This window comes from Palaemon carinicauda, chromosome 20 (assembly GCF_036898095.1).
Source record: "Palaemon carinicauda isolate YSFRI2023 chromosome 20, ASM3689809v2, whole genome shotgun sequence".
Classification (NCBI taxonomy): Eukaryota; Metazoa; Arthropoda; class Malacostraca; order Decapoda; family Palaemonidae; genus Palaemon; species Palaemon carinicauda.
The window spans coordinates 96,416,273-96,441,433 of record NC_090744.1 but is presented as its reverse complement, the minus strand read 5'-3'; the positions used below and the strand labels follow the sequence as shown (position 1 = coordinate 96,441,433).

General features: G+C 45.2%; 1 protein-coding gene across 3 annotated transcripts in view; it reads right to left on the bottom strand.

The window, feature by feature from the left end:
• Positions 1 to 25,161, bottom strand: part of LOC137614331 (gamma-tubulin complex component 6-like) — a 184,980-nt gene that overhangs the window by 25,773 nt on the left and 134,046 nt on the right. For all 3 annotated transcript variants that reach the window (XM_068344095.1, XM_068344094.1, XM_068344096.1), the window contains 2 exons: positions 24,812 to 24,979; positions 1,773 to 1,888 (listed from right to left, as the gene is read on the bottom strand). In XM_068344095.1, coding sequence (XP_068200196.1) covers positions 1,773 to 1,888; positions 24,812 to 24,979 — 284 coding nt within the window. The remainder of the gene's footprint in view (positions 1 to 1,772; positions 1,889 to 24,811; positions 24,980 to 25,161) is intronic.

Genomic DNA, 25,161 nt, shown 5'->3' with positions numbered 1-25,161 from the left:
AGAGGAGGACAAGGAAAAAGAGGAAGGAAAATTACTTTCTTTTTCTGCTTTATAACTTCTCCTTAGGTTCTGCATTCAGAAAAGTCAAGGTCTAAGCAACCATTGACAGGAGCCCTCTTCTCAGCAAAGGGAATAGCAATACTTTGTTAGACAAAGGAACAGCCCGTGATCCAGGTAGGAAAGTGAAATATAGCACCAAAGCTCATCAAACACAAGCTGACAGTAGCTGGACATAGGGCCGGGGAACTCTGTCCCAACTGGCTACAGAGTAATCAGGGAATCCAGACCACTGCTATGGGGAGCTGTGACACGTGACCATGGGCTATGGCACAGGAACACCTAGGGTTGTCCACCCCTACCCAAGGGAGAGGTAGTGTCAGCAAGAGCCCTACTTGCAACTAAAGTGCAAGTGGCCTTCCTACCTTCTTCGAAATTTTCCTCTAAGTAGAAGCGTCAGAATCAATTGGAAGAGGATGAGAAGAGTCAATTCTTCTGCCTACCAACTGCCTCCTCAGGATCTACAAGCAGTCGCTATAAGTTAATAGATCTGAGATACCATCATTGACAAAGCTCCCATAAAAGGAGAACCACACCGGTCACTGTGACAGAAACCACAACAAGGGAAATCCTGTCACAGAAGTGGTAGGCATACTCACGCTCGTAACACAGCCACAAAGAGGGAGTAATGGGCCACAAGCACGGGGCTGGGGTGACATGCACTGGGAGTAATAAATGGCAGTGAAATATCATAGGGGCAGCACCGTGACATATGTACTGGTTTATAGGCCCCGGATTTTTCTACACTCTATGCTTCGACACTCTATTTCCACAGGGGCAGAACACTGCGGGAATCAATGCCGAGGGGCACTAGCACTGGGGTCACTGACACTACCTGTCACTGGGAGACACAGGAGATAAGTAGCCTCAGCTACCTACTCCCTTCAAAACACATCAAGCTTCTTCCTAAATCAAGCCTTACTTAGGTCACTCATCGTCGGTGGTCTGCATTTCTACATAGTTTCCAGCACATATTGGATTGTGGCAATCCTCTCAAACTCCGCAATCTTGAAAAAAAATCTCCAATATAGATCCGAGTTCCCCCTACTACTGAAGCTTACTTCCTTGGAATAAGCCAGGAGAGTTTACTCAGAAGCTACAGCTACGACCAACTCGATGAGGACCGCAAAGTGCTAAACAGTGTCTCCGGTTATTTGTAAGCTTGCCAAAAAAACACCAGGAAAGACTTAGCCTTCTTGCTCCTCAACCCAAATGCCCACTCATGGGAGGCCATGATCTATACTTGGTGAAAAAGGGATAATTGGTATCAGAAACCAAAGGTGTGTCCAAAACCATTCACACTTGCAATTCTGCTTCATTCCATAAATACACAAAGTTCATATCACTATTCTAACTAAAACGTAAGAACAGATAAGACGCAACAGTACGTCCATACTTGTTGGGGCCAAAGATAAAAGTAAAGTGTCTTTCACAGATCGGGTGGGCAACTGGGGTCACTCTCCGTACTCACCACTTCGTTAATGATTTTAACAGCCATTCCAGCTCTGCTGAAGGTGTTCCCTATTTTAAAGGACTAAAAGATTGTACAATATAAGTGTAGGAACAAAAAGTTAGAAGACATTAAATGTAAGGCAAAGAGCATCTTTATGTGACTTATTTATATCACTGTGTTCTGTTAATCTTACATGTACAGTGTACCTTCCGTGATAACAAAAAATTTTCATCTTGTAAACACATTTTTAGCTTTCATTTACCTGACTTGTGACATAAGCTTGAACAACAAGAAGAAAATGATGCATCTGATGAGTATAAAGGCATATTTGATGAAACTGAGCACATTTCACTATGGTACCAGCTGTATCCTCATGGCCTGAAATATAGATGATAAATCATGTTAGAATTATGTACATTAAAAAATATAAGCAGACTAGTCTAAAAAATATATTCAATTAGCAGCTTACATTTTTGTGGTCAATATGTCTAAGCCATTTGCTACGATAACGTTATTTTAAGTCAAAACATGCCTGGTGATGAAGAAGATGACGTCCGGATACGTCATTTACAAATATAAGCCGTATGAAGGTTAAAATTGCTTGTACATGCTACAAAAGAGTTATAGCACATGGTCGTATATCACACAATTCAGACACAAAATTTCACTAAAAATCTCCTCTCCTTGATATTAGCCCCCCCCCCCCCCCCCTCCTTTCTTTCGCCAACCAACGAAGTCTTTGGGATTCTAGCTTTTATTTATGATTGTGTAAGAGCTATTTTAGTCTGTTTTTGTGTTACCATACAGAATCACACCACTCTGCAGCCAATGGCGAAATTCCCGTCCTGAAGCATTACTCAAACCCCCCTGACATCCCCAGCTTAAGAGATGTAGCGATCCTCACATCTCACCCAACCACCAACTGAAACACTTGCAATTCTAGTCCTTGTTCATGGTTATGTAAGGTCTATTTTAGTGTACTTCTATGTTGGCATATGTGATCAAATTACACAGGAAATACTAAATAGCATTCTCCGCCTCTTGACTCCAGTACCACCCACAACATCACCAAAACGTTTTACCATCAATGCAAGTTGTTGACACATGGCAAGATTTATTTCATTATTTTATTCCTTTTTTCTCAACTATCATTTCTACAAAATATCATCATCTTCATGTCTTATATATTTCATATAAGTAATGTTGAGTGTAATCACGAGTAAAAGTTAGCCTACTGTCATTATTTCCATTTATTGACATTATACGCAGTATAACATGTTCTTATAAGTGGTCTCTTTTTCCTAGGCCATGAAATACCCAGTTCATAGTGACAGTTACACACAAGGTGCAATGACAAAAGAACACACGAACCTTGTGTCTAATGAACTTAATTTATATTAGAATACGTCTCTCTCACAAAAATGTTTCTTTTGACATCAGATTTTGTTTATCGTAGATCTTATAAATTATAAATTATAGAATACTTCTTGTGTCAAAGGAAACAACTGGATATTTTTATTACACTTCTGTATACTGTAACGTAAAGTTCATTATTACTGATGAGTAGTTTTATATCTTTCAGCAGCTATTTATCGTGGAATTATTATGAAATAACATGGTCACTTCAACAATGAATATAAAGTTGCCAATATTTAGAAAATAATTTCTGAAAAATTATTCTATAATCACTTTAAAATGAATGGAAAAAATATTTTGGTTGTTTAGAGTAAAATATAAAAGAAAATATAGCAAACTTTTGAAAAATTCATTTTGCAATCAACGGTAAAACAAATAAACATGAAAATGTAGACTATTATAAAGTGAGATGTATCTCCGGTGGTGACAAATCTCGAATATAGCTTGAGGACAGATCAGCTGCCTCGTAGTGAAGGGGTTAATGGGTTTATTCGGAAAATAACTTTTTAATCGAAGAAATAGAATTTTTACAATTATCAGCTCTCACTGATGATTACTTTGCAATAATTGATGTACCACCACAATTTAGGTCCCTTATCATTAAAGGAATTTATCATATTCTGCAGCCTAATCAAATAAATATTTATAAAGCCAAGCAGTTACCATTGGTAGCCAGTAACTGATGAAAATTAATATATCTTAACTTCTATGGGTGTACTGTACAGGACAATATTGTATCATAAAGTTGATAAACTGCTCCATGTTGGCTAAATAAGTGAAGATTATCAGGTATCAGTTCTATTGAAACCTTCAAAAGAAGACTGATATTAATATTTCCCCCAATAAAAAAGGCCATTGAAGTTATCTACCCCACAAAACTGGAGGTTCAAAAATCATTTCTACAAAGGGCAAATGAGTGTTGCCTAAATCATCTTGTACTGCACCTGTCCAAGAGACACAAGAGAAAGTAAGTCGCATACCTCTACACTGTATATATAAAAATGTATACCTCCTTGATTGCTGAATCTACTATCACTGGATATATATTCAGAACTTCTGATGCAGTGATATAAATAATGTGATGACTTGTATTTTAACCTAATTGCTTTAGTACTGTCACAAACATTTTAATCTCACTAAATACAAATATTTTAATCTGTTACCAGTTTCATTCTTGGTTATACAAAATTTCAAGTTATTTAATTAAAAATGATTTCCTAGTCAAGGTACAAACATCATTCACCTGTACCAAAAGTACAGATTAATAAAATTAAAAGTGAAGTATCCAAAAAATGTTATTTTCATTAGTAAAATAAATTTTTGAATATACTTACCCGGTGATCATATAGCTGTCAGCTCTGCTGCCCGACAGAAAAACCTAAGGACGAAATACGCCAGCGATCGCTATACAGGTGGGGGTGTACATCAACAGCGCCATCTGTCGAGTAGGTACTCAAGTACTCGATGTCAACACAGAACCAATTTTCTCCTCGGCCCACTGGGTCTCTATTGGGGAGGAAGGGTGGGTCCTTTAATTTATGATCACCGGGTAAGTATATTCAAAAATTTATTTTACTAATGAAAATAAAATTTTTCAATATTAAACTTACCCGGTGATCATATAGCTGATTCACACCCAGGGGGGTGGGTAGAGACCAGCATATATGTTAACATTATGAGCTAAGTATTTCGTATTTCATTTTAGCAGTTATTCAAAATAACAAACATAAAATTAATAAGTACCTGGTAAGGAAGTCGACTTGAACAATTACTCTGCCTTTTTTAAGTACGTCTTCCTTACTGAGCCTCGCGATCCTCATAGGATGCTGAGCGACTCCTAGGAGCTGAAGTATGAAGGGTTGCAACCCATACTAAAGGACCTCATCAAAACCTCTAATCTAGGCGCTTCTCAAGAAAGAATTTGACCACCCGCCAAATCAACCAGGATGTGAAAGGCTTCTTAGCCTTCCGGACAACCCAAAAACAACAATAAAAAGCATTTCAAGAGAAAGATTAAAAAGGTTATGGGATTATGGGAATGTAGTGGCTGAGCCCTCACCTACTACTGCACTCGCTGCTACGAATGGTCCCAGGGTGTAGCAGTTCTCGTAAAGAGACTGGACATCTTTAAGGTAAAATGATGCGAACACTGACTTGCTTCTCCAATAGGTTGCATCCATTACACTCTGCAGAGATCTGTTTTGTTTGAAGGCCACTGAAGTTGCGACAGCTCTAACTTCATGTGTCCTTACCTTCAGCAAAGCATGGTCCTCCTCATTCAGATGGGAATGAGCTTCTCGAATCAAAAGTCTGATATAATAAGAAACTGCATTCTTCGACATTGGTAAAGAAGGTTTCTTAATGGCGCACCATAAAGCTTCTGATTGTCCACGTAATGGCTTAGTCCGTCTCAAATAGTACTTAAGAGCTCTTACCGGGCATAGTACTCTTTCTTGTTCATTCCCAACCAAATTAGCAAGGCTTGGAATATCGAACGATTTGGGCCAAGGACGAGAAGGAAGTTCGTTTTTGGCTAAAAAACCAAGCTGTAAGGAACATGTAGCCGTTTCAGATGTAAATCCAATGTTCCTGCTGAAGGCGTGTATCTCACTGACTCTTTTAGCTGTTGCTAAGCAGACGAGGAAAAGAGTTTTCAAAGTGAGATCTTTTAAAGAGGCTGATTGAAGTGGTTCGAACCTTGCTGACATAAGGAATCTTAGTACTACGTCTAAGTTCCAACCTGGTGTGGCCAACCGACGCTCCTTCGAGGTCTCAAAAGACTTAAGGAGGTCCTGTAGATCTTTGTTGTTGGAAAGATCTAAGCCTCTGTGACGGAAGACTGCTGCCAACATGCTTCTGTAACCCTTGATCGTGGGAGCTGAAAGGGATCTTTCCTTCCTTAGGTATAAAAGGAAGTCAGCTATCTGAGTTACAGAGGTACTGGTTGAGGATACTGATTTAGACTTGCACCAGCTTCGGAAGACTTCCCACTTCGACTGGTAGACTTTGAGAGTGGATGTCCTCCTAGCTCTAGCAATCGCTCTGGCTGCCTCCTTCGAAAAGCCTCTAGCTCTCGAGAGTCTTTCGATAGTCTGAAGGCAGTCAGACGAAGAGCGTGGAGGTTTGGGTGTACCTTCTTTACATGCGGCTGACGCAGAAGGTCCACTCTTAGAGGAAGTGTTCTGGGAACGTCTACTAGCCATTGCAGTACCTCGGTGAACCATTCTCTCGCGGGCCAGAGGGGAGCAACCAACGTCAACCTTGTCCCTTCGTGAGAGGCGAACTTCTGCAGTACTCTGTTGACAATCTTGAACGGGGGGAACGCATAAAGGTCTAGATGGGACCAATCCAGAAGGAAGGCATCTATGTGAACTGCTGCTGGGTCCGGAATCGGTGAACAATAAATTGGGAGCCTCTTGGTCATCGAGGTTGCGAACAGATCTATGGTGGGCTGGCCCCACAATGCCCATAGTCTGTTGCATACATTCTTGTGAAGGGTCCACTCTGTTGGGATGATTTGACCCTTCCGGCTGAGGCGGTCTGCCATGACATTCATGTCGCCTTGAATGAACCTCGTTACTAGGGATATGTTTCGATCTCTTGACCAGGTGAGGAGGTCCCTTGCGATCTCGTACAACGTCATCGAATGAGTCCCTCCTTGCTTGGAGATGTACGCCAAGGCTGTGGTGTTGTCGGAGTTCACCTCCACCACCTTGCCTAGAAGGAGGGACTTGAAGCTTCTCAAGGCCAGATGAACTGCCAGTAGCTCCTTGCAGTTGATGTGCAACTCGCTTTGAACCGCATTCCACGTGCCCGAGCATTCCCGACCGTCCAATGTCGCACCCCAGCCCGTGTCCGATGCGTCCGAGAAGAGAAGGTGGTCGGGGGTCTGAACAGCCAGTGGCAGACCCTCCCTGAGGAGAATGTTGTTCTTCCACCAAGTCAGTGACGACTTCATCTTCTCGGAAATAGGAACCGAGACCGCTTCTAGCGTCTTGTCCTTTATCCAGTGAGCAGCTAAGTGAAATTGAAGGGGACGGAGGTGGAGTCTCCCTAACGCGATGAACTGGTCCAGTGATGAAAGCGTCCCTATCAGACTCATCCACTGTCTGACTGAACATCGGTCCTTCTTCAGCATGGACTGGATGCATTCTTGGGCTTGACTGATTCTGGGGGCCGACGGAAAAGCCCGAAAAGCTTGACTCTGAATCTCCATTCCTAGGTATACTATAGTTTGGGATGGGACGAGTTGGGACTTTTCTATATTGACCAGGAGACCCAATTCCTTGGTCAGATCTAGAGTCCACTGTAGATTCTCCAGACAGCGACGACTTGACGCAGCTCTTAAAAGCCAGTCGTCCAAATAGAGGGAGGCTCTGATATCCGCTAAATGCAGGAATTTGGCAATATTCCTCATCAGTTTGGTAAAAACTAGAGGTGCCGTGCTTAGGCCAAAGCACAGGGCTTGGAACTGGTATACAACCTTCCCGAAAACGAACCTTAGAAAAGGTTGGGAATCTGGGTGGATGGGGACGTGAAAGTAAGCGTCCTTTAGGTCTAACGAGACCATCCAGTCTTCCTTCCTGACCGATGCTAGAACCGACTTTGTCGTCTCCATGGTGAACGTCTGCTTTGTGACAAAGACATTCAGAGCACTGACGTCTAGCACCGGTCTCCACCCTCCTGTCTTCTTCGGCACTAAGAAGAGGCGGTTGTAGAAGCCCCGGGATTGATGGTCCCGGACTATGACTACCGCTCCCTTTTGTAGTAAGAGAGACACCTCTTGCTGTAAAGCTAGTCTCTTGTCCTCCTCTCTGTACCTGGGAGAGAGGTCGATGGGAGTTGTTGCTAGAGGGGGCTTGCGCAAGAATGGAATCTTGTACCCCTCCCTGAGTAACTTCACAGACTATGCGTCTGCGCCCCTGTTCTCCCAGGCCTGCCAGTAGTTCTTGAGCCTGGCTCCCACTGCTGTCTGAAGAAGGTGGCAGTCAGACTCTGCCTCTAGAGGACTTGGAACCCTTCTTCTTGCTCCCACGTTGACTTCCGGCACGAGCACCTCCTCTGCTGGAGGCTCTGCCACGAAAGGGCGGAATGAACCTTGACGCTGGAGTGTCCATCCTGGGTCTAGGCACGGAGGGCAAAGGGGTGGCTTTGCGTGCGGATGACGCCACCAGGTCATGGGTGTCTTTCTGGATCAAGGAGGCAGCAATCTCCTTGATCAACTCTTCAGGGAAGAGACACTTCGAGAGTGGAGCAAACATAAGCTCCGACTTTTGACATGGGGTGACTCCACCTGACAAGAAGGAGCAAAGGTGATCCCGCTTCTTGAGGACCCCAGACACGAAAGAAGCCGCAAGCTCACTAGAACCATCCCGTATGGCTTTGTCCATGCAGGACATGATGAGCATGGAAGTTTCCTTATCAGAAGGGGAGGTCTTCCTGCTCAACGCTCCCAAACACCAGTCCAAGAAGTTAAAGACTTCGAATGCACGGAAAACTCCCTTCATAAGATGGTCCATATCCGAAGGAGTCCAGCAAATCTTGGAGCGTCTCATAGCCAGCCTGCGGGGAGAGTCTACCAGACTTGAGAAGTCGCCCTGGGCAGAGGCAGGAACTCCCAAGCCGAGAACTCCTCCCGTGGCATACCAGACGCTAGATCTGGAAGCAAGCTTGACCGGGGGAAACATGAAGGATGTCTTCCCCATTTGCTTCTTGGACTGCAACCACTCTCCCAGTACCCTTAAAGCTCTCTTGGACGAGCGAGCGAGTACGAGCTTCGTAAAGGCAGGTGCTGCTGACTGCATGCCTAAAGCGAACTCAGAGGGAGGCGAGCGTGGTGCTGCAGACACAAACTGATCCGGATATAAATCCTTGAACAGCGCAAGCACTTTCCTAAAGTCTAAGGAGGGAGGCGTGGACTTGGGTTCTTCGATGTCCGAGTGTTGGTCGTCAAGATGTGCAGCTTCGTCATCATCAGAGATTCCATCGTCTGAATGTTGAGGAGGAAGAGGCAACGGAGTAGGTACAAGCTGGACGGCTGAGTCCGGCAGCACGGGTGCATGCGTGGCTGCACTGGACCCAACTTCATGCCACTGTTGGTCAGTCTGAGAACTGGCAACAACCAAAGCTGAGTGGGTGCGCAAAGCGTCTACTCCCGACTGTGGAAGGATAGCGGAGACCACCGTGGGTTGCGGAGACTGACGCACCGCGTCAAAACACGGCAGCTTAACTCCACCTTCCTGTTGTTGTGGTAGCTCACGAACGGCAACGGAGGGTTCCGTGCGTCTGTGAACGTCAGCATGCGTCTGGCAGGGTCGACTGCGCATGGGTGGAGGAGCTCTCACAGCTGGAGTGTGGGAGCAGGCAGCCTCAGCGTCTGCTGGGCGCACAACCGTGGCAGGTTGTAGGCTAATGGGTGCAGCGTCAACCTTCTCCGCACGAAACTCCCGCATAACAGCAGCTAACTGAGTCTGCATAGACTGCAGCAAAGACCACTTAGGGTCTACAAAAGCGGGTGCGGCAACAGACGGAGTTACTGTCCGTTGTGACTGAGGGTCTAAAACAGCGGGTGCGGCAACAGACGGAGTTACTGCCTGTTGCGGTACCACTTTGCCTCTCTTAGGAGGTGTGCAGTCGTCGGAGGACTGCAGCGAGTCCAAACTGACCCAGTGGCTACACCTGGGCCGTTGGACTTGCTCGGAAGGGACCTTACGTTTAAGAGGCCGTGAGACCTTGGTCCATCGTTTCTGTTGAGAAACCTCTTCCGCAGACGAGGAAAAAACGGGCTCACTCGTCTTCTTGTGGGTGGGACGATCTAGGAAAGATACGTCCGAAACCACGGAGGGAACGTCTGTCCGCTGATTAAAGCCTGTCGAACCCTTTGGTCGTACGACATTGCTTCTCCCCTGGGCTTGGGAGCTTGCAAGAGGTCCCGGACTGGGAGGACGACAGGCATGAACAGACGCACCCTCATGCGTAACACTGACACTTTTCACTGCACTGACACTCACTTCACTTCCCACTGCACTTTTACCTTTCAACTCCCTGACGTCAGCCATGAGTTGATTGCGGTCATTCGCCAATGACTCGACTCTCTCACCTAGAGCCTGGATGGCACGCATCATATCTGCCATTGAAGGTTGATGAGAGCTAGCAGGGGGGTCGGGTGCAACCACTACAGGGGAAGGAATAGGTTGAGGGGCATGGGGAGAGGAAAAATCAATTGAGCGAGACGAACTCCTCCTGATCCTATCCTTCTCTAGCCTACGTGCATATTTCAGGAATTCTTGAAACCCGAAATCCGAAAGCCCAACGCATTCCTCACATCGATCTTCCAATTGACAGGCTTTACCCCTACAATTGGAACAAACGGTGTGCGGATCGATAGAGGCCTTCGGAAGACGCCTAGAACAGTCCCTAGCGCTACACTTCCTGTACTTGGGGACTTGAGAAGGGTCAGACATCTTGAATTAGTCAAAGGGGGGAATTCAAAATCTATCCAAGTCGTCAACAAATAATCCAAAATCCAAAAAAGAATGCAAGGAAGTATTGAAGATAACTTCTGCACAGCGATAGCTAATAACTAGAAATGAATACTTCACCAAATAACGTGAAAATCAATCCAGAAAACAACAGCGTATTCAATAGGTCTTGCCGGTGGCACGACAGAGAGAAAATTGGTTCTGTGTTGACATCGAGTACTTGAGTACCTACTCGACAGATGGCGCTGTTGATGTACACCCCCACCTGTATAGCGATCGCTGGCGTATTTCGTCCTTAGGTTTTTCTGTCGGGCAGCAGAGCTGACAGCTATATGATCACCGGGTAAGTTTAATATTGAAAAATTGAAGACAACACCATAACTTTTCAATGCTGATTCTCCAATGTTGCTTTTAAAACTACATATCAATTGTAAAAATCAATTATCATTAATATCCAAGCCACAACCGTAGTTGAAACGCAGTAAGCTACAGCCCATGGGCTCCAACAGAAAAAGCAGAAAAGTGTGAAAGGGAAATAATAGAAATAATGAAAAAATATATATATAATAAATTTTAACATCAGTAATAACATTAAGATGGATAATTCACTCAAAATTAAGAACCAAGACTTTTGTCAATCCGAGTTACATAAAAGCATTCGCAAAAAGTATGAACTGAAGTTACATTGATTCAACGGTCAGAATAGAAAGAGCGTTCTACTATCTGGTCACAGCTAGAATAAAACTTTTATAATTGAGTAATGTGTAGTATTGAATCTTACAAAGAAGAAAACAAGACTATGTAATACAGCTAAGAAATGCTCATACTCATACAACATAATCTGTATCTTTGTGAAAAGTTTCTATATTCATAGTGCTAAACATATTAACAATATTCAAGAAGGTAAATTAACAGACCAACTGAAAATACATCGATACAGTAGGTCTCCTAGATAAGAATCGAATGCATTCCAAAAATGGGTTCTCAAGTTGAAAGGTTCCACAGTCCAATATAGTTAGCCTGAGCTTCCAGTTTATAACACCCCTATCTCACCCTACCATTATATTTCAATCAGCTGATCTTGCTATAGCTGGTGAACTAGCCTATGTATGTACTGACAAGTTCATAGGGGTATTTTTAAACGATTAAATGCCTCTGTATTTCATCGAGTACTTATCTAAATTAAATTTCAACTAATTGCACATACAAGTTCAATTCTCAGCAAGGTATCTAGGGAACCTACTACAGATTTATCATTATTATCATTAGAGTATTTTCGTGAAATTCTACTTGAAGCTGTTAACATCTACTGCAAAATAAAAATTTCCTATTAACCACCACGCTATCTGGTGGTTGATGGCAACTAACTAGTCAATGATACAGCTAATTACTTCCTACTATTCGGTTTCCTAATCTTTTGAGGCTAAATAAGGGATTTTGACGTAGGAAAAATCTATTTCTGGGCGAGGGACCTGTGCCGCCCAGTGAATAAGCTCCATTTAGCACTTATTCTTAGGTAATTTACTGCTAAATATACCAGAGAAAAAATGTAAAGGAGTGCTAGGTTAACTAGCTCGCTCACCTATTGGTGTCGGTATAAAATTGGGCGTATATTCCAGAGGTCCCGCACTATTTAGATTAATCCACGACAGGGAACCCCAATAGAGGAGAGCCGTTCAACCTCACTCGGTACTACTACAATGCATCCGCTCAGAACCCAACTCCTTAGCACCCAAAGTTTGGGGACTCCAAGGGAGAGGAGCTGGGAGGGTTCACTGGGCGGCACAGGTCCCTCGCCCAGAAATAGATTTTTCCTACGTCAAAATCCCTTTTCTGGGCTCGAACCTGTGCCGCCCAGTGAATCTATACAAGAGAAAAATGTCACCAAACTTGCAAAATAAAGGAAAAAACATAAGCGTAAGAGAAATACAGGATGCTTTAATCAGAGATGAGTACCAAAAAACAATTATAAGGGTATCTTAAATATGAACATAAATCCAATAAGGTAGGTATAATAAAGCCGTGAGTGATAATATATACAGATACTCAGGAGCATAAAATTTACAAATATAATAACAGTATTCAGGTGCAAGACCAACGAATACAATAGGGTATAAATGAGGCAGGTAAGAGGGAGAGATAAAGAGTCAAGGCATTAACCTGTGAGTTACTCGGGAGTAACGACGCTCCCTGCGGCTACTGTAGAAAATTTTAGGGCTTCCAAATGTTTAAGGTAGTGTTTCTTGAACACTGACGGTGATTTCCACCCTGTATACCTGGAAAGGTCTGTAAAATTCATGTGGTGAAAGAAGTTCACCGAGGTGGCAACCGCCCTGATATCATGTGCAAGAGGAAAAGAGTCAGGGTTAGCTTGTTTAATAAAATACAAAATTTGTTGCCTGATCCCTTTAATAGTAATGGTACCGCCTTGTTCTCTAACGAATAGAGGCCCCGAGGAGTTAGAGGAGGTCCGGGATAAATAAGACCTAAGAGTAGTGACAGGGCACAGCGACGGATCTTGCGTGAGGGGAACAATTTTCCAGGAGGTCCATCTGTTTTGAGGGTCTTCATTCTTAGCCAAAAAGAATTTGTTAGGAGAAAGAAGGACCTCTCCTGAAGGCAGAAAGTCAATATGACCCGGGTCTCTCGACAAGGCTGCCAATTCAGAAATTCTTGCCCCGGAAGCCAAGCTCACTAGGAAAAGTGTTTTCCTGAGAAGGGGCATGTAATCACAAGAACTGTTAATGGTATCAGAAGCCAATTTGAGTACGTCATTAAGGAACCAGGTCACCGGGGTAGGACGAGTAACCGGTTTCAGTCTGGCACAAGCTTTCGGAATTGAAGCTAACAAAGAGTTGGTTAAGTCTATGTTAAAACCCACTAGGAAGATCTTTTTCAGTGCCGATTTAATAGTGGTGATAGTATTGGCTGCCAGACCTGATTCTAATAAAGATCTAAAGAAAGTGACTGTAAGGTTCAAGTTCATACAGTTCACGTCTGAGTCTATTAAAAATTTTGCCAACTTTTTAACTGCAGAGTCATACTGGCGGATGGTGGAATCCCGTTTATCCGATTCTAGGAACAAGGTGTTTTGAGGATCAATATTGGCACCATGCATAGCCGCAAACTTCATAAAGTCCATAAAGTTAGGGCGCTCTGAATGTTTGAGAAAGCGTACACAACGCGTGTTTGTACTATCTGAGACAGAACCGGATTGGGTATCGGGTGAGGGTATAGTCTCAACTCCCGCAGGAGAGGATACCAGTTGCTCTTGGGCCAGTTGGGTGCGACCAAGGCTACTTGTCCCTTGAAGGATCTCAGTTTGTCTAGAACTTTCAGTAAAAGATTCACCGGGGGAAAGAGATAAATCTTTTCCCAGTTGTCCCAATTCTGTGACATGGCGTCTGTGGCGTAAGCCTGAGGGTCTAGATTGGGAGCCACATATACTCTCAATTTGTGGTTGGATTCCGTGGCGAAGAGGTCCACTTGGAGACCGGGAACCTGAGAGAGAATCCACCGAAATGACTTTAGATCGAGTGACCATTCCGATTCTAGAGGGGAGGTCCGGGACAGGGCGTCTGCCACTACATTCCGGACTCCCGCCAGGTGGACAGCTGAAAGATGCCAACGGTTCGAGGCTGCTAGGGAGAATATGGCTACTAGAACATGATTCAGAGGCCCTGACTTTGACCCGCCTCTGTTGAGGCAGCGGACCACCACTTCGCTGTCGAGGACCAGACGAAGGTGTTGTTTCTTGGGAAGAGCGAGACGTTTCAGGGTTAGAAGAACTGCCATGGCCTCTAGCACATTGATGTGAAAATGGCGGAACAAGGGAGTCCAAAGACCTTGAACTTTCTTGAGGTGAGAATAGCCGCCCCAACCTGATAAGGATGCGTCTGTGTGAATGATTAATTCCGGAGGCGGAAATCGAAGGGGAACTGACTTTGACAGACTGTTTGCTCTTGTCCAAGGAAGAAGTCTTTCCCGTAGAATGGGAGGAAGGCGGACTTTCCTGTCCCGGAGCTTCCGGTTCGCCCTCGAACGCCAGACACGATTGATATCTTTCAATTTTGCCTTCAGAAGAAGATCCGTCACTGAGGCAAACTGAAGGGACCCCAGAATCTTCTCTTGGAGTCGTCTGGAACTTACTTTGTCTTTGAGAAAGCGTTTGGTGTTCCTTGCAATCTCTAACCTCTTGGGTCTGGGAAGACACAGAGTATGAGATATAAGATCCCATTGCAGGCCGAGCCATTGGAACTTCGATTTTGGAAGAAGACGGGACTTCTTGAAGTTGATCTGGAAGCCTAGAGACTGAAGATAATGGATGACTTTGTGAGTGGCTTTTAGGCAATTTTGGGAGGTGTCTGACCAAATGAGCCAGTCGTCCAGATAGGCTACTACTTGAATCCCTAGATTCCTGAGTTCCTGAACAGCGACTTCTGCTAGCTTTGTGAAGATCCTTGGGGCGATGTTGAGCCCGAAAGGCATCACCTTGAAGGAGTAACTTTTGTCCCCTAAGCGAAAGCCTAGGTACGGACGGAAGTGTCTCGCTATCGGGACGTGATAGTAGGCGTCTGTAAGATCGATAGAGGTGGTGACGGCCCCACGGGGAAGTAAGGTCCGCACCTGCGAGACGGTAAGCATTCGAAACTTGTCGCATTGAATGGACAAGTTGAGAAGGGATAGATCTAGAATCACTCTTCTCTTGTCTGAATCCTTCTTCGGGACACTGAACAGCCGACCTTGAAACTTCAGATGTTTCGTTTCTTGTATGGCGTTCTTTTGTAAAAGATCCTGGACAAATTCGACCAGGTCCGGAGTGGAATGTTGACGAAATTTGTTCGGAGGAGGAGGTCCTTGAATCCAACTCCACCCCAGTCCCTTGGAGATGATACTGAACGCCCAGGGACTGAACCTCCATTTGTTGCGGAAGGCATAGAGCCTCCCCCCTACCTGCTGCACCTCAGTATTGGTTTGAGGAGTTGCCTCCACGTCCGCCTCGGAAGTTCTTTCCTCTGCGAAAGGCTCTTCCCCTGCCTTTGTTCTGGTTAGAGCCACGGTGGTAGCCTCTACCTCTACCATAACTCTGGGAAGAGCTATGAGCCTCGTAAGACTGGTTAAAGGCAGGGGAAGTGGCGGAGGCACCAGAAAGCTGGCTCTTAGGTAGCAGAACGGTGACATAGTCATCCGAAGGAGCCCGAGAGGTGGAAGGCTGTGCAGGGACAACAGAAGATGGAGGAAGAGGCAGCCGGAAGTTGGATGAAGCACTCTGTTGTTGCCTGAACTGGGTGGAGGTATATGGTCTAAGCTTCTTCCTACCCCGGGCTTGATAATTTGCGGGGTCATACTTGCGTTTAGGGGTCAAACCCCAACGGGCTTTAAGGCTCTGATTAACCCTAGTGGCCTCCGCCAAGACTTCCTCTACGAGATCCTCGGGGAAGAGATTTGAACCCCAACAGGAGGACCGGATAAGTTTATTAGGTTCATGCCTAATCGTCGCCTCAGCTAGGACATGCTTGCGACATCTGCGTTTAGCAGTAGCGAAGTCATATAAGTCATAATATAAAGACTGTAACGTAGCCTTGTTGAGAGACTTAAAAATACTCTCCGTATCGTAAGTCAAGGCTATCGACTCCGTGGATGTGGCCAGGTTTAGAGTACGGCCCACACGTAGGCGGGAATCATATTCCTGTTTAATGAGGGATTCCGGGAGACGGGGAAGCTTCTCACTAAACAAGACTGAGGCACAGTCTGCTGCAAGCTTGCCGGAGGTAAAGGTGGTATGGACGTTGTCCCAACACTCAATACCTGAGGGAAGAAGGAGGGAGATTGGATCCACCTCTCGGATGGGAGGCAAGGGCTTCTCCTCCAAAGCATATTGAAAGGCAAGCTCTGCCACCTTATTGACGCATGGAGTCAAGGTGTTCTTGTCCATTAAGAACATCGTAAAGGAGCTTTTATAAGGCGTCAGCATGGTGTTAGTGCAGCCGATGTCATTCAAAAATCTGGCCCAAACAGATTGGGCTTGCTCCTTCGGGAAGATGACCGTCTCTTTGGGGACCTTGTCTAATCGAACTAAAGCTTCCTCGGTAAGTCTGGCATAACCATGAAATGGAAATGCCAGACCAGGAGGAAAGAATTCAAAGTCCTCTAGAGGACGAGTGCCAAGGCCCTCCAGAGTCAACATTCCGTCTGAGAACGGGGAATGAAGAGCCATCCGCCAGGGGTTGTTCTTGGCAAACGGCGGGAGCTTAGAGGCATCCGGGATGAGAGAGCTTTGGACTCTCTCCGGAGCTCCTTGCTCTAAAGCCCCAATTCTCTGACCGAAGTTAGAGAACATCGAGTCCATCCTCGACTGCATCTCCGAAACCAACTTTGCCTGCATCTCCGACACGATGCGAAGCATGGCTGATTCGGAAAGGCCCGGGCTAGCAGCAGGAGGGGCGGAAGGAACTCCCGGGTCGTGAGACTTAGAGGAGGAACCAGAGGTCTTTGAAGACGGGTTCGTACAATGTTTAGAGCCATGAGAAGTCTTGTGAGGCTTGCGGGCTTTGGGTAAGGTCCTTGAAGTAGACTTATCCTTAGGGGGAACCGGGTATGAACGTTGAGACGAATTACGGTCCCCAGAAAATCCAAGAAAAGAAGAGCGATCAGAAGAAGAAAGAGCGGGGCTGAGGATAGGAATCTCAGCGCCGGACACACCTGCCTCACTTACCACCCTACCTGTATCCGGCTCGTCTAGCAACATTGGTTCGACGTCCAGGTTCATGGAGGCAACATTATCCTCCAGACCTCCGGGGGCGTCCGATGGATCTTGCTCTGGGTCGATGAGACCCGTTATAGTGGCATCAATGTGGGCAATGATGGGAGCTGCCACATGCCTAGCCACAGCAGCTGAAGACTTGGCGTTGGGGTAAACCATGGTGCAGTAGTCCTCAGATAGGACGTACGGCCGCTTAGACTTCACATTCCGGGCAAACCCACCAACCCACACCTTCAGTGTGGCCCGAGCCGCAGACTTTTGCTCCGGGGATGCCTGAAATAATAGTGGGAATTATAAAAGGGAGACTCCCAATGGTCCTTCAAGACCATATATATCTTACTAATAGTAAATAAAATAAGAAGGCAATATAGCCAACGGGACTCACCGAGTCAGATCCAAGGGTAGTGATAAGGTCGAAGCAAATCACACAGTTATCCGGGTGCCATACCACAACGTCTTCCAGTTGAACCCCACAAGGGGCGTGAGATCGGCAGACGGAGTGGCCACAAGGCTGGTGCAGAACAGCTGCACAGGCCGGCGTCAGACAATGCACCATCTATAAAAAGAATAGTATATGAGAAACTGTAATTCTCTTAAATAGGGGCGGGTCCGGAGGACCCGAGCCTAACATAGGTCTAACACAAGATTAGAGCTTAACTGTTCTATTCTTTAAGTAGGGCCGGGTCCTCCGGACCCGGCCCTAACATAGGTCTAACACAAGAATAGAGCTTAACTGTACTATTCTTTAAGTAGGGGCGGGTCCGGAGGACCCGGGCCTAACATAGGTCTAACACAAGATTAGAGCTTAACTGTTATTATTATTATTATTATTATTATTTTTTTTTTTTTTAAGTAGGGGCGGGTCCGGAGGACCCGGGCCTAACATAGGTCTAACGCAAGGTTAGAGCTTAACTGTAATATTCTTACATAGGGGCGGGACCGGAGGTCCCGGGCCTAAACATAAGTCTAACTTGAAACTAAAGTATAGCCATCCATTCCGGTCAAGCCGGGAGCATAAAAAAGGATGCAATAACAAGGAATTAAGACACATGGTGTCTGATTTCCCGGGGCGGGGTAGACCCCGGGCCGGGAAATAAAGGTATATTCAATACCAATTCCTTTAGGGACTCCGGGGTAGTGATCTGTCATATATAATCATCATAGGAAATGTTATAAAATAATAGGGGGGCGGAACTGTAGCTAAGAACTGCCAATCGAACCCGGAGGGTTTCGTATAACATAAGCCAGAATGAAAAGTGAATATAAAATAGGGTGCACCGGGATCCAACTCTGTTGACCGGTGGCCAACCAGACTAGACAGAGACGAAACCGCCGGGCCACCCGGAGGACAAAGTCCATAAACACTTAACTACCCCCTCTAAAAGGAGGGAAGGCAACGGTCCCTTAGTGGAGGGGGGAGAAGCCTAGCCTCCCACCTAGCTAGAGGGGGAGCGTGGGGGAGGATCACGTGATACGAGGCAGCAGGGCTACCAACTGACGATCCCCAACCAGACAGATCAAACGGAGTAATGGCACAAATATTCATTATAATAATAATAATAGCGTTAAATATGAATAAACACATAGAAAATTTTTGGGCAAGGCATGCAACATAAATAATTAAATCACAAAAGACACACCTGATGGCTAAAAATAACATTGCCGCCTTAGCAAGAAGGTCGGCAGCCATAGCGATACGTAAATGATATCGGCCCAAAAATTGAACCACGAGGATTCTAAACGCTAAATAATGAATATTCACAATAACAAATAATATTTGATAATAAAAATAATACACATAGTAACACCGCAAGTGAAAATTAAAAGCTCTCAAAAACAGGAGTACCAACTGTAGTGAAATCAAGCAAGATCGGTATGAACGAAGAGAATAAACTCCTATAATATAAATATTAAACGATCTAGGTTGCTCAAAACACAGTAAAACCCAGCTTGGTACTTAACTTAGACGGTGTCTCCTGGGAAACCGACGAAGAAGCCATAATTCACTAGAAAATAACCAAAATTCGAGAGCACCACAAAAATGCGGGTTACTTTACTCGTCGTGCTAAAAGGAGTTGGGTTCTGAGCGGATGCATTGTAGTAGTACCGAGTGAGGTTGAACGGCTCTCCTCTATTGGGGTTCCCTGTCGTGGATTAATCTAAATAGTGCGGGACCTCTGGAATATACGCCCAATTTTATACCGACACCAATAGGTGAGCGAGCTAGTTAACCTAGCACTCCTTTACATTTTTTCTCTGGTATATTTAGCAGTAAATTACCTAAGAATAAGTGCTAAATGGAGCTTATTCACTGGGCGGCACAGGTTCGAGCCCAGAAAAGAATTATGTTATTTTTATTAATAAAATAAATTTTTGAATATACTTACCCGGTGATTATATAAGCTGCAGCTCTGCTGCCCGACAGAAAAACTCTACGTTCAAAATCCGCCAGCAATCGCTATGCAGGTAGGGGGTGTACTTCAACAGCGCCATCTGTCGAGCAGGTACTCAGTACTCAATGTAAACACAGAACTCAATTTTCTCCTCGGTCCACTGGGTCTCTATTGGGGAGGAAGGGAGGGTCCTTTAATATATAATCACCGGGTAAGTACTGTATATTCAAAAATTTATTTTATTAATAAAAATAACATTTTTCAATATTAAACTTAGCCGGTGATTATATAAGCTGATTCACACCCAGGGGGGTGGGTAGAGACCAGCATTAATTGTTTACATTATTATGAGCTAAGGATTTTGTATTTCATTTTAGCAGTTATTCAAAATAACAAACAGAAAATAAATAAGTACCTGGTAAGGAAGTCGACTTGAACAATTACTCTGCCTTTTTATAAGTACGTCTTCCTTACTGAGCCTCGCGATCCTCTTAGGATGCTGAGCGACTCCTAGGAGCTGAAGTATCAAGGGTTGCAACCCATACTACAGGACCTCATCAAAACCTCTAATCTAGGCGCTTCTCAAGAAAAGAATTTGACCACCCGCCAAATCAACCAGGATGCGAAAGGCTTCTTAGCCTTCCGGACAACCCAAAAAACAACAATAAAAAACATTTCAAGAGAAAGATTAAAAAAGGTTATGGAATTAGGGGAATGTAGCGGTTGAGCCCTCACCCACTACTGCACTCGCTGCTACGAATGGTCCCAGGGTGTAGCAGTTCTCGTAAAGAGACTGGACATCTTTAAGATAAAAAGACGCGAACACTGACTTGCTTCTCCAATAGGTTGCGTCCATTATACTCTGCAGAGATCTATTTTGTTTAAAGGCCACTGAAGTTGCGACAGCTCTAACTTCATGTGTCCTTACCTTCAGCAAAGCATGGTCTTCCTCATTCAGATGGGAATGAGCTTCTCGTATCAACAGTCTGATATAATAGGAAACTGCATTCTTTGACATAGGTAAAGAAGGTTTCTTAATAGCACACCATAAAGCTTCTGACTGTCCTCGTAAAGGTTTAGTTCGTCTTAAATAGAACTTAAGAGCTCTAACAGGGCATAAGACTCTTTCTAGTTCATTTCCAACCAAATTTGAAAGGCTTGGAATATCGAACGATTTCGGCCAAGGACGAGAAGGTAGCTCGTTTTTGGCTAGAAAACCAAGCTGTAAAGAACATGTAGCCGTTTCAGATGAAAATCCGATGTTCCTGCTGAAGGCGTGTATCTCACTGACTCTTTTAGCTGTTGCTAAGCAAACGAGGAAAAGAGTCTTTAAAGTGAGATCTTTAAAGGAGGCTGATTGTAGTGGCTCGAACCTTTCTGACATAAGGAATCTTAGTACCACGTCTAAATTCCAACCCGGTGTAGCCAAACGACGCTCCTTCGAGGTCTCAAAAGACTTAAGGAGGTCCTGTAGATCTTTGTTGTTAGAAAGATCTAAGCCTCTGTGACGGAAGACTGCTGCCAACATGCTTCTGTAACCTTTGATCGTGGGAGCTGAAAGAGATCTTTCCTTCCTCAGGTATAATAGGAAGTCAGCTATTTGGGTTACAGAGGTACTGGTTGAGGATACTGATACCGACTTGCACCAGTTTCGGAAGACTTCCCACTTCGACTGGTAGACTCTAAGAGTGGATGTCCTTATTGCTCTAGCAATCGCCCTGGCTGCCTCCTTCGAAAAGCCTCTAGCTCTCGAGAGTCTTTCGATAGTCTGAAGGCAGTCAGACGAAGAGCGTGGAGGCCTGGGTGTACCTTCTTTACGTGTGGCTGACGTAGAAGGTCCACTCTTAGAGGAAGAGTTCTGGGAACGGCCACCAGCCATTGAAGTACCTCGGTGAACCATTCTCTCGCGGGCCAGAGGGGAGCAACTAACGTCAACCTTGTCCCTTCGTGAGAGGCGAACTTCTGCAGTACCTTGTTGACAATCTTGAACGGGGGGAATGCATAAAGGTCTAGATGGGACCAATCCAGTAGAAAGGCATCTATATGAACTGCTGCTGGGTCCGGGATTGGCGAGCAATAAATTGGGAGCCTCTTGGTCATCGAGGTTGCAAAGAGATCTATGGTAGCTTGGCCCCATGTGGCCCATAGTCTCTTGCACACATCCTTGTGTAGGGTCCATTCTGTTGGAATGATTTGACCCTTCCGACTGAGGCAATCCGCCATGACATTCATGTTGCCTTGAATGAACCTCGTTACTAGAGAAAGGTTTAGATCTCTTGACCAGGTGAGGAGGTCCCTTGCGATCACGTACAACGTCATAGAATGGGTCCCTCCTTGCTTGGAGATGTACGCCAAGGCCGTGGTGTTGTCTGAGTTCACCTCCACCACCTTGCCTAGAAGGAGGGACTTGAAGCTTTTCAAGGCCAGATGAACTGCCAGTAGCTCCTTGCAGTTGATATGTAACGTTCTTTGATTCGAGTTCCAAGTTCCCGAGCATTCCCGACCGTCTAATGTCGCACCCCAGCCCGTGTCCGATGCGTCCGAGAAGAGAACGTGGTTGGGGGTCTGAACAGCCAGGGGCAGACCCTCTCCGAGGTTGATGTTGTCCTTCCACCAAGTCAGTGATGACTTCATCTTCTCAGAAATGGGGATCGAGACCGCTTCTAGCGTCTTGTCCTTTTTCCAGTGAGCAGCTAGGTGAAATTGAAGGGGACAGAGGTGCAGTCTCCCTAACGAAATGAACTGTTCCAGGGATGAAAGCGTCCCTATCAGACTCATCCACTGTCTGACTGAACATCGGTCCTTCTTTAGCATGTTCTGGATGCATCCTTGGGCTTGACTTGTTCTGGGGGCCGACGGAAAAGCCCGAAAAGCTTGACTGTGAATCTCCATCCCTAAGTACACTATAGTTTGGGATGGGACCAGTTGGGACTTTTCCATATTGACCAGGAGACCCAATTTCTTGGACAGATCTAGAGTCCACTTTAGATTCTCCAGACAGCGACGACTGGAAGAAGCTCTTAGAAGCCAGTCGTCCAAATAGAGGGAGGCTCTGATATCCGCTAAATGCAGGAATTTGGCAATATTCCTCATCAGCTTCGTAAAGACAAGAGGAGCCGTGCTTAGGCCAAAGCACAGGGCTAGTAGTGGTAACCACACTGGGTTGCGGAGGTTGACGCACCGCGTCAAAACAAAACAACTTAGGTTGTTGTTGTAACTCGCGAACGTCAACGGAAGGTTCCGTGCGTCGCTGAACGTCAACATGCGGCTGGCAGGGTACACTGGAATGCATGGGTGGTGGGACTCTCACAGCTGGAGTGCGGGAGAAGGTAGCCTCAGCGTCCACTGGACGCACAACCGTGGGTGGTTGTAGGCTAGAGGTTGGTGCAGCGTCAACCTTCTCCGCATGAAAGTCCTGCATCAATGACGTTAACTGTGACTGCATGGTCTGCAGCAAAGACCACTTAGGGTCTACAATAGCAGGTGCGGCAACAGACGGTGTTACTGCCTGATGCGGTACCGCTTTGCCTCTCTTAGGAGGTGTGCAGTCATCGGAAGACTGCAGCGAGTCCGAACTGACCCAGTGGCTACAACTGGGCCGTTGGACTTGCGCGGAAGGGACCGACTTGCGCTTAAGAGGCCGCGAGACCTTGGTCCATGGTTTCTTTTGAGAAAACTCTTCCGCAGACGAGGAATAAATGGGCTCTCTCGTCTTCGTGTGGGTGGGGCGATCTTGGTTAGATACGCCCGAAACCACGGAGGGAACGTCTGTTCGCTGATTAAAGCCTCTCGAACCCTTTGGTCGTACGACATTGCTTCTCCCCTGGGCTTGGGAGCTTGCAAGAGGTCCCGGACTGGGAGGACGACAGGCACGAACAGACGAACCCTCAAGCGCAACACTATCTACAACACTACCACTCACTTTGTCACTACCCACTGCACTCTTACACTTCAACTCCTTGACGTCTGCCATGAGTTGGTTACGGTCACTCGCCAATGACTCGACTCTCTCACCCAGAGCCTGGATGGCACGCATCATATCTGCCATCGAAGGTTGTTGAGTGCTAGAAGGGGGATCAGGAGCAACCACTACAGGGGAAGGAATAGGTTGTGGGGCATGAGGAGAGGAAAAATCAACGGAGCGAGATGAACTTCTCCTGACTCTATCTCTCTCTAGCCTACGTGTGTATTTCTGGAATTCGATGAAATCGAATTCCGAAAGCCCAACGCATTCCTCACATCGATCTTCCAATTGACAGGTCTTATCCCGACAATTGGAACAAACGGTGTGAGGATCGATAGAGGCCTTCGGAAGACGCCTTGAACAGTCCCTAGCATTACATTTCCTGAACTTAGGGACTTGAGAAGGGTCAGCCATCTTGAATTAGTCAAAGGGAAATTCAAAATCTATCCAAAGTCGTCAACAAATAATCCAAAATCAATAAAAGAATGCAAGGATGTATTGAAGATAACGTCTGCAAAGCGAAAGCTCAAAACTAGAAATGTGTACTTCACCAAAATATGTGAAAACCAATCCAGTAAGCAACAGCGAATTTAGTAGGTCTTGCCGGTGGCACGACAGAGAGAAAATTGAGTTCTGTTTACATTGAGTACTGAGTACCTGCTCGACAGATGGCGCTGTTGAAGTACACCCCCTACCTGCATAGCGATCGCTGGCGGATTTTGAACGTAGAGTTTTTCTGTCGGGCAGCAGAGCTGCAGCTTATATAATCACCGGCTAAGTTTAATATTGAAAATTTTTATTTCACTCTGTGACTCAAATCAGTTTTCAGTACTATATTTTGAGCTAATAAATCATATTGCAACTCAAATCTTTCCTGGGTTTGTGTAACGTAAATCTATACCAGCCGGTGGTTGCAGTGTTGTGTTTATGTGTATGGAGGAATGTTGTTCACTCACATGCATCATCGACTAGTTAGTTTTCCTCAGCCACCGGAAGGGGGGGGGGGGGGAATTTTACAAGGGGAGGGAGCTTAAATTTTTATTTTGGGGTAGACGTCAACACAGCTTCGAGCAGAGGTAATATGAACTTCAGGAAGGTATAAATAATAAATTCTATTATTAAAATTCTGTTTTTATAAGTAAGTAGTTCACTTGTCTTGTGTAAGTTCATAATGTAAATGATGAGTTTATGAATAATACAATAAAATATTTTTCCATATGAATACAAGATGCAACACTCACACAGTAAAGTAAGAAGTGGGCATAAAAAAAACAAAGTACTCACTTATAGATGTTGTGTAACAGTAAATGTCAGCTGCTGCCCAAATACTATAATGTAGGGAGGCCAAGAATTTCCATAACCGTGAATACAGGTCCATAACAGCATCATCCAGAATTAACGTGTGAGGCCATTTCACTCGATATCTAAGCTCAAGGCAATTCAAGATATTTGCTGTGGACAAAAACATCAAACAATGAAAATAAACACAAAAATATTTCCTCACTGTTAAAATAAAATCCAGGATACTATCAATACTAAATTATTTACAAAGAAAACTATTGAAAAAGATTGGAACCATAAATATATGCTAAAGATGAATTTAGATAATTACATCAATCATTAACAACACTTTC